We start from the raw sequence: 10,295 nt of genomic DNA on the forward strand, positions 1-10,295 counted from the left end.
TCTGTCTGTCTGTCTATCTATCTATCTATCTATCTATCTATCTATCTATCTATCTATCTATCTATCTATCTATCTAAATATATATTTAAATATATATCTAAATATATATAAATCTATATATAGATACCTATATATCTACATATTGATATCAATCTATATATCTATCTTTCTATATCTATTTCTCTCTGTAAATATAAAGAGAAGGTCGGTAGCACCACTGAGTTTAAACATGAACTTGTGAGCTCCCTCTAGTGGAAGACCTCTGTATTGAATGCATTTCCAAATAAAAACACACTCATAATGTTAAATATGATTATATACGACTGTTCATTATCAGTGTATCATCTCTGAGTGAGTGTATGAACACACTATTTGTGTTCAGATCGTGTTTGTCTAAAAGCAAAGAGGCGACATGTGACTGCAATCAGTGCAAACCTAAAATTATCCCAAACATGCCCACTTGAAGCTGCAGCTGCACTGACAGACAGCTGTGTCATTACAGGCCGGTAATTTCAAACGTTTGATGGAGGCGTCACAACAGCATCTGCAACAACACCACGAAGGGAACAAAAAAATCACAGCTCAGACACCGCATGAGCACTAATTATCACCTCTGTCTGTGTATTTCAGGTATAAAGACACAGAAAAAGGATCAGTCTTGATTTTGCTGATTCAAAATAAGGCTGGATTCTTATAGAAGATGCTTGAGTTTATCATTGCTAGTGGAAGGCTAGTGTAGGTACTTTATTTTAGCATGTGTTCATGTAGAAGGACTTGACTGTGGTCAGAATATCTTAAATTAACCAACTATTCGATCTGGTCACAATAAGCTCTGAGTCTACACCACATGTGTTAAACTTAAGGCCCGGAGGCCCGCCATATGGTTTTATTCGGGCCACATATAAATATCCTTTAAAGCAGGGGTCCCCAAAATTTTTCCTGTGAGGGCCACATAACTTTCCCCTTCTCTGTTGGGGGGCTGGAGTCAGTTTATAACAGAAAAAGTGTGACGATTGCCTAAATGTGAAATATTATTGTTTTCCAGAAAGCAATCAAATAACCCTCTCTGGGTTCTTCACAGAAAAAATCCAGGAAGGATTATAGTCCGTATTTTCCGAACTATGAGCCGCACTGGACTATAAGCCACAACACCAACATAAAAAAAAACAAAAAAAACCAGTAAACATACACATCTAAACCGCAGATATCTCTACCGCTCCAGGTTGTCCACAACGATGCAGCAGCAGCAGAGGGGGGCGGACACCCAAAATTTGACAGGTCATAACAGGTCAATTGAATATCACATTTATTAGGTTTGAAAAAGAAAACGTTGCCAASTTTAGATTTAACTGAAATGATTATGGTAGTTTTCAAACGGTAATTGCAAGAGTATAAGTGCTGATCCTTCGTGTTGCTACTAGCATTTGCTAAATGAAAATGGCCGCCTTCTTCTTCTTCTTCTTTAGATTTCAACGGCAGGTTGCATCCATTATTGTTGCACTACTGCCATTTACTGGATCCCAATATCTATACCTCAAATTCTCATAATGATCCCAGTATTATTAAAAAAAAGAAAAATCTTCTTTTTCCCCTCAATGCTATTCAACTGGTCAACAACATTCTCAAATTTCAATTCCCTATTAAAACCTAATTCCGTTTCAATGGGCGCTTTCTTCTTTTATTTTCAATTTTGACTTCCAATGATTCAGTTCCTGCTAAAGAGCCCCCTGGTGGTTGAAGAAAAATCCACATATAAGCGGCTTATAGTCCGGAAATTACAATATATGAAAAAAAATCTGAATGCTCTCTGGTATTGTTCAGGGGGCTGGACCAAATGTGGAGGTGGGCTGGATCTGCCCCGCGGACCATAGTTTGGGGACCACTGCTTTAATCAATCAATCAATCAAATTTTATTTGTATAGCACATTTCAGCAGCAAGGCACAGCATAAACAGTAAGAAAGAGAAAGAGATAAAAAAAAACAGAAAGAGAAATAAAAAGAAATTAAAAAGTAAAAATAAAAACTTTAAGGAAAAGAGATTTAAAAAAAAAGATAAAAACATTATCCGCATGAGGACTTGATCTTATGGGGTCTCCTCGAAAATAAGAGGCTCTACAAGCCTTTCCTTCTGTAGGACTTTAGTCAAACCACCATTTGACAAGGACTCAGACCTTTAAAACTTCTTTACATAAAGAGATTAAAAAAAGGGGACAGTTGTGTGCTTAAAGGGTCAGTATTATGTAAAATCAAGTTTCAGAAAGAGCAGGAGTTTTTAAAGACAGATGACCAATTTTCAGGCGTTAAATTACAATGTCAAATGTCTTTTAAGTCATCTTTGAGTCAGTTGTTGTAAAAACGTTTATAAAAATGCATTTTTCTAGCAACTAACGTCAATATAGTTACTTGATTGTACTATAAATGTGCATAGAAAAGACATACTGACCATTTAGATATGTTTTTATCAGTCAAATTAAGACAGTTTGTAACTGTATGCTGACAAATTACATTAATGTCAAAAAAGATGTTCAATATTTTATCATTTTAAGACATACTCATCAAATATTTTAACATTTTAGCTACATTTAATGGGTTTTATTAATCCGTTCTGCTCCAACCAGCCCTCTGAGGACTTTAGTGAGACAGAAAATACATGTTAAAATACACTTGTAAAGCAAAACACCGAGCTGATTCTAACACATACAGAACTGATGGCTGTTTGCAACTTTTCTCAGCTGCAGACAGCAACTGAGCTTTCGGTTTCCGGTTGCTATGGTAACCACCAACCGCCAAGAGCAGCGTAACGGAGCTTAAAACACCAATAAATGTCTGAAGAAACAACTTGTTGACTAAACAAAACCAATTCAAAGAATAAATAAACACAGTCGGACAAACTTCACATCTATAATGTTGTTAAAATTAAAACCTGGTTATAACCTGGTAAAGTAAAAAAATTCAAATCGTGAATTATTTTAGATGGATCTGCTTGTGGCCTTTCTCTAATGCACTAATCACAGCTTGACATCGTCCCTCCGGCTGACGGAAGCTGTTAAGATGGTGACATTTCACTGCAAATTCAACTCATCCAGAAGGAAAAGTGCACATCTGACAAGACTAATGTTACCTTCAGTGTACCTCTAAAATGAGAACGAGAAGCACCAAATCGTGTGATTTTTCACTGCCAGAGGTTCGAGGGGGAGCAAAACACGGCTGCTTTCGAGCTCGCTGAGTTGTTTTGCTGCTAGGAACAAAACCTTCTGCAGAATGAAGGAAACAATTGAGATAAAAAAAAAGTAGTTTGTCTTATATTATGTTAGATCAAAAGTAGCAAAAAACCAATTTGTTGCAGCTTTAAAGCTGAAATCTTATTAGAGCTTTGGCTTTCATACTGTCATGTCTTAGGTTAGAGGGTTAATTTAAAAAAAATAAAATACTCTGAATTAAAATGACTGACGTTAGACGTCCTTTGTGTTTGAACAATGGAGGACAAAGACTGATCAGTACAGTGCTGTGGCCTTGATCTCTTTTGTTGAACGTGGTGCAACATTTAACATTTTATTTTGGTTTATAACGACATTGCAAAAACTCTAAATCTTACCACGTCTAGTTTCTAATGTTTGGTCTAGCTTCAGATATAAAACTTAAAATCAGTGAAACAAGGTTTTTCTTTCTGGCTCCAAATAAGACAGCAGTATGCTGTGGTCCACTGTGCCAGAGGCAGCTGGGGTCTAAATGTAGAAGAGTGGTTCAGTTTTCAGCCAATAAAAAGCTCTTCCAGTCTTTTAAACATGCCGGTTCTGTGCCGTAAAGAGCTTTAAACCAAACGTAAACACTTCCTGAACGTTGTGTGGATCTACAAACGATGCATTTATTTAAAGGCCTGGGAGGCATCGCCGGTTCAATTTCTTCACAAAGTCTTTATTATCTATCTGGGTGTCCTCAAGGTCCGCCAAGCTGTTAAAATGAATAATGTCCTGCATTTTCCAGGCATTAAAGGGAATCAAAGCCTCTGTAGTTCATGAGCCTAAAGTAGCTCACTGTTCTCCCACCTGCCTTGTTTCCATCCCTGCATGCTTCTTCCCAAAGGCCTGCATCCTGCCAACACCAGACCTGATTCCCCTCCTGTTCGCCATACGGCAAATGGCATGCCTCTTTTGCCCCGACGCAACACAGAGAGTAAAAGAAACCCTTTTCACCAGCTGGTGTCGAACAACAAAGGTTTCAGATAAATGTCTCAGATGCAGAACCTCCTCAGCGAAGGATAAATAAAAACATTAATAAGTAAGGATCATGTATGAGCGTCATGCACCATTTACAGTTTGGTCACTAGAGATGGTTATAAAGATTCAGGATGTAACTTTTATTTTAAAAAATAGATGCCGATAATCTGTGCTGCTATTGCTGTCTGAATAAATGCCTGATCAAAAACAACCAGTCAGGGGAGGGTCTTAGCGCTGTCAATCAACCTCATGTACGCTGCTAAAAGTATTAGTAGTTGGGAAGCAACTCACCGTTACAGGAAAACGGTTTAAAGCCATGCTAACTACCCTTAGCATTCAGACTTAAATGCATTTATTTTACTAACGTTTTGGAGAAAAGTGTATTTCTAGATGTAGATTTACTACAACATAAATGTTACTTTTACCTAAAATGAATCACTTCTCTTACTTGAGTAAAATTCTGGATACCTATTGGAAGTAACTGCTGAATGAAAAACAAATATATTTTAAACATAAATGCACATTAAGTATCTTACTAAATGTAAAATACCTAATGTATGCCTTACATTAGGTCCCACTCAATGTAAGACATACATTTACATTAAATTAAACTTATTGTTTGTGCACATGGTTTGTTGTTCTAATGTTAATTTCTGTCTTTTTTTTGTGCCATCAAGTGAATATTTAAATACCTCATATTGTCAATGGAAGAAGTACTTTATTCTGTTAAAACTAATACCCATTTTGTGTATTAGATTCACAAGTCTCATAGTAAAAAAAAGTTTTTAAAAAGTGTTTCATCTGCTTGAATTTATGTTTTTTTTATTTATAGAAATATATATTTTTGTATTAGTCTTTAAAATACCAGAATTTGCTCATAACTTTATGTTTCAGCATTTAAAGCTATATTAACTTTATAAGCCTTGAATTTATTTTCTAACTTTAACATATTAAAACCTACATAATTTTCCGCCAACAAAACGGCGAATAAAAAAACCCTAAAATAAGAGAAATTATAATTAAATTTGAATTAATTATATTTCATTTTAAAATATTAAATATTCTGATTTAGGATATTAAATCAGAATATATGATCAGTTACTCAGTACTTGAGTGTGAATTAAATGTTTAAGTGTTGAACTTTGAGCATTAATAGTTTTAAGAAATGTAAGATAAGCCTGAAATCATTATTTAATTCAATATTTTTTTATTTAAGTAGTTCCTAGATAAGTATCTAACTAAAGCAACATTGACATATTCAGCCCTCTCTTTCAGATATGTTTTTAAATTCAAAAGACCTTTGCTGAATATTTCAAACATTGTGAAATGTTATTTCAGTTCCGCTCTGTGTTTCTGTGAACTCCAGCGCCCTCTGCTGGTCATGTTTGTGTTCATCCAAACTCTCGATCCACGAATCATGACATCAGTTTAATGTAATTATGTCTAATTTTCATCTTGATTAAATTTACATAATGAGGACATCCTGGTATAAGCAGAGACCAAAACAAATCCTGTAGAACCTTCTGGAATAATCACATTTTATTTATTTATTTTTTTACAATAGAAAAAATAGTTAAATCTAAAACAAAGCTTTGAAGAAAAAAACAACATTTACTTAGCTACCTGTTTTAGTAACAAGTCTACAAAATAACTTATGAAAACAGTAATTAAGTTTTCATTTTGCACTTAATTACTGTATGTTATGTGATTTTCATGGGCTACTGGCAGAATATGCTTCTCTGTGTTTCATCTGGTATAAATCAAATCAAATAATTTATCTTTTGTTTCACACATATAAAACATATGAAAGAAAAGAGTCGGAAACAAAGGTTTTGTATTTAATGTATTATCAAATTAATACTAAAAATAAAAGGAAGTTTATTTATTAAAACACAGAACAAATTGTTTTCACTGAAGATATGATGCAAATAAGGCAAGTAAAATATAAGTAGCATTAAGGTCTTCTGAGGTGCTTGAAAAGATGAGACCAATAAAACTAAAAAGAAATAAAAATTTACAGAATAATTTTAAATAACCACAGACTTAATGTATAAGAAAAAAGATTATTATCTTTAGAGTAAGCAACTTTTATTGGTTTACAGATGAGCTCTTTATGTCTAAAATTTCACAGTGGTGCAAAAATCTAAAAACAGAAGCAGAACTCGCAACCCGAATAGGAAACCATCTCGCATTGAAAAAGGGAACATGAGGTTGATAAGGTGGGTGTGACGATATTTATTCTGGGATGTCTAAAATCTGACTTTTGCCTCCTGATATGCAGCCACTTCCTGTTTGTTGCTTCTTATTTACCTTAGAGTTCCTAATCGTCTCTGAGAAACTGAGAGTCACAAGATCAGCAACACCGATTGTTTTCAGTTCCTCTCAGAATAACACAAATAGCATAGCATTCATCTATGCCCATATCAGAAATAAAATATCTCATATTAGCATATGGGGCCATTTTAAAGCACAATAAAGTAATAACTATGTTACCTTCAGTTGTTATAAATAAGCTGTATATATTAAACATGACTTAACAGAAATTTGACTTTGCAAACTGATGCCTTGAAATTGGCCTCTGTCTCTTTAAGAAGCTCTGGTTTTTCCAGAATGCCGCCTTCAGCACATCTTTACAACAGTGCTACTCCATTATGCCGTTTACAATTGTTTACTAGTTGCTGCTGCCGCTAGTCTGGAGGAACAGAGAGGGGGAAAGAAGGAGCATTGTGGAAATGTGCATAGCTTTGTGTAAATAGGCGGAGCTTTGTGGAAATGGGCGGAGCTTTGTGAGACCAAGCGTCTCACATGGTGGCTACTGGAAGGATGTCTCAAACATGCATGAAAGAATCAAAACAACACTCCTATCACATTTTAAAAACAAAATAACATAGCACGATGTAAGGATAAAAAAAGTAAATTTTACATAATACCGTCCTCTCTGAGAAAAAAAAACTGGTAAGGAGGTAATAACATGTCAAAGGTTACAAGACTGATTAGCAAAAAGCTCTTATTGGTGCATCTTCAGGAGGTTAAAGGTGTCATAACATAACATGGAGCAGAGAGCAATAGGGGTTTGGGGTGAGCATGACTGACGGTGCCAAGTCCCTCCCACTGGCTCTGATTGGTTGTTTCCAGTTAACACTGGAAGAAGGCAGAGGAGCGTGAATTTTTTCACAGATTTTTTGTCAAGACATTCCAACAGTTTCAAAAGTTACACAGTGCAGCTTTAACAGAAAAGATTTGATAATTGTTCTGTTTTAGTCACCTTGCAGCTCTCTCTCAGCATCCGGCCGGTCCTGTCAGCAGGTCCATGTTTGCTGAGTCCCCTGCCTGCAGAGCTCTCTGGACGTTCTGCCAGAAAACTCCTGGATGTTCTGCAGCCTGAGGCCAGCTCAGGTAGGTGCGCTTCTTCACCAGCTTCCTCATGCGGTAATGTGGAGACAGATGACAAGCAGGAATCTCCTCCAAAAACAGCAGAATCAGAACATCTTTCTGCTCGTCGAATAGACGAAAGCTGCAAGATGTCAGAGAAAACTTGTCAGAAATTTTCCTGACGCTGTTCATAAATGTGTAACGGAAAGTGTAACTGAACAGACCTAATTTTGCCAGATCTGTTCCAAATAATCACTAATGTTATATTAATTTTGGTTAAAAATGCACTTCTTTATGGTGAAATTACATTGGAAACAATCATTAGTGGTGCTTGTTGCATTGTATGATGAACGAACTTGCATGATAAGGAGAACACTAGATATAAACATCCAAATAGTTGAGAATCTCTTAAAATGACAAAGCTAACACCCAAAAGTACAGAGATTAGTTTTGCACTAGTCAAACAAGAAGCACACTTTCCACCCTCATACCTCAAACGATGCATAGTTGTTGTAAACATAAATCTTCACGAAGCATACATTTCCTGTATTTTCCACGCTCTAAGGCGCACCGGATTATAAGGCACAGCTTCAATAAATGGCCTATTTTAAAACTTTTTTCATATATACAGCGCTCCGCATTATAAGGTGCATAGAATAGACGCTACAGTAGAGGCTGGTGTTACGTTATGCATTCACTAGATGGAGCTGCACTAACGAGAATGTCAATAAAACAATCCGACTCCGATCGGTGAGGAGAGCCTTCCGTGACTTGGCCAGACGATGATCGCCCTTCTCCGTTCGCGCACAGCATGTTCGTGGAGAACGTGATGCTACATGAACTGATTCTAGACGGTCGGTAGGTAGATAGGTCAGTCAAAACTTTCTTAACAGATTACAAACCAGCGTTCTGACAACTATCCCAGCATGCACCGCGCGCTTCTTCTTCTACGGGCGAAAATGAAGTCGGCAGCTGCTCACTGTAGTTGTTAGACCTGTTGTGGCTCAATATCGGTCCATATATAAGGCACACCGGGTTATAAGGCGCACTGTCGGCTTTTGAGAAAATTGAAGGTTTTTAGGTGCGCCTTATAGTGCGGAAAATAAGGTACATACATTTAATTTCTCCATTTAAAAAGCATCAAGTTCAAGAATAGCGCCCCCACCTGGCCATCTGGATCTCTCTGGAGCACCATTCACTCTCCAGGTAGCTGCGGCTGATCACACAGATGGTTTTCCTGCTGCCGTAGATGGCATCAGTGATGTTCTCTATGATGGGTTTACCTGTGAATATAACAGATGTATTTTCAACTGAATCTTAAAAAGACCTTGTCTACGTTATAGTAAAGCCTCCAGTTCAACTTTTGCCTAAAAATGCAGTTTGTAAAAATGTAGCTTTGTCAAGTTTATTCTCAGGGTCACCTACTCTTCCCATTGGGGGTGCCAACTTCCCTTAAATTACACATGTATGAAATCATCATATAAATTGTTTAAGGTATAAATGTTGCACCTTAAACTTACTAATAAAAATTAGTAAGTCATTTTTATTTTTTAAGGTCTCTTGTGCCCCCCCCCCACCCTACTGATACCGCTCTGGATGGCTTCCCATATCAAAAACCACCAATGGTTCATATTTGAAACAAAGCAAACAAATTAGCATTTAATAATGGGCTATTCTTCATTCTCAGATATAAATTCTAGTAATTGTTTTTGGGATTTTTAATAAATGTGACCTACACAGGTCACATTTAAATTTTTACGGAATTCAAATTCCGTAAAAAACAGGAAAATGTACTGGTAATTTTCTGCCAGTACATTTTCTGTTTTTTTACGGAATTTCCAGCAGAATTTTTCCCGTAATTTAACAGCTTTTATATGTAAAGTTTTTAACATAGAAAACAACCAGGTCATGTAGCGGTTCCATTAACACTTTGCCCTACGCCTGTTAGGAGATGGAACCCAAATAACAAATAAAAATGGGTAGGGCGGTAAAGTGGAGGGGCCAATGGTTCCCTGACCGTCCTGTTACGCTGCGCAAATCACTGCCAGTTCAGACTTGAGATAATAATGCATTTAGTGCTCACAGATTCTATTTTTTTTCATAGCGCATGCTCACTGCGTCCTATTATTAGCCCTAGCAACAGTTGCCATGCTGCTGACAATGATGTCATCAGCATGACTTCAAATGATGTATGTGTCATGAGGGCCTTCTAAGGTTGACTCTGTGATGTCATAGAGGCAATGACATCACCAACTGATCAGTTAATTCTCTGATCAGTTAACACAAATCAGTTAAGTCAGTCAGCACAAGATTCATTTGGACGTTTTAGCACAGCTCAGTAAAGATGAACGACGAAAGCCCACAGAGAGAAATGGATGTGAGGCCTAAGGTCTCTTTTTGGACAAAAGTGAAGAAAACATTGTCCAACAAAGTTCATCCTGGTCGAAGAAGCCCAGATTACAAGAAGAGAAACTTTCTCAGTGAACTTCTGTGGGAAGTGATTGAAAAGGCTGCAGATGGACCAACTCTGCATCTTGTCAGACACACCTTTCAGGAACAACACAGCAAAATTTTGATCTTGCTTTTGAGAAAAACTGGAGAATTAAACGTAGACGTACTCTCCGAGGTGTCAGAAGAGCTAGGAGAAAGGATTTTCCAGAGTATTGCGAGAGATGCATTCCACTTTGCCAGTGGACTGCATTTAAT

General features: G+C 36.7%; 1 protein-coding gene across 1 annotated transcript in view; it reads right to left on the reverse strand.

The window, feature by feature from the left end:
• Window positions 1–6,042: 6,042 nt before the first annotated feature.
• The window catches only part of LOC103472535 (toll-like receptor 13), a 23,670-nt gene continuing 19,417 nt past the window's right edge, over window positions 6,043–10,295 (reverse strand). Inside the window, exons 3-5 of the mRNA XM_008422240.2 lie at window positions 8,755–8,872; window positions 7,483–7,731; window positions 6,043–7,358 (exon numbers count right to left, since the gene is read on the reverse strand). Coding sequence (XP_008420462.2) covers window positions 7,497–7,731; window positions 8,755–8,872 — 353 coding nt within the window. The 3' untranslated portion in view covers window positions 6,043–7,358; window positions 7,483–7,496. The remainder of the gene's footprint in view (window positions 7,359–7,482; window positions 7,732–8,754; window positions 8,873–10,295) is intronic.

This window comes from Poecilia reticulata, linkage group LG11, assembly GCF_000633615.1.
Source record: "Poecilia reticulata strain Guanapo linkage group LG11, Guppy_female_1.0+MT, whole genome shotgun sequence".
Lineage (NCBI taxonomy): Eukaryota > Metazoa > Chordata > Actinopteri > Cyprinodontiformes > Poeciliidae > Poecilia > Poecilia reticulata.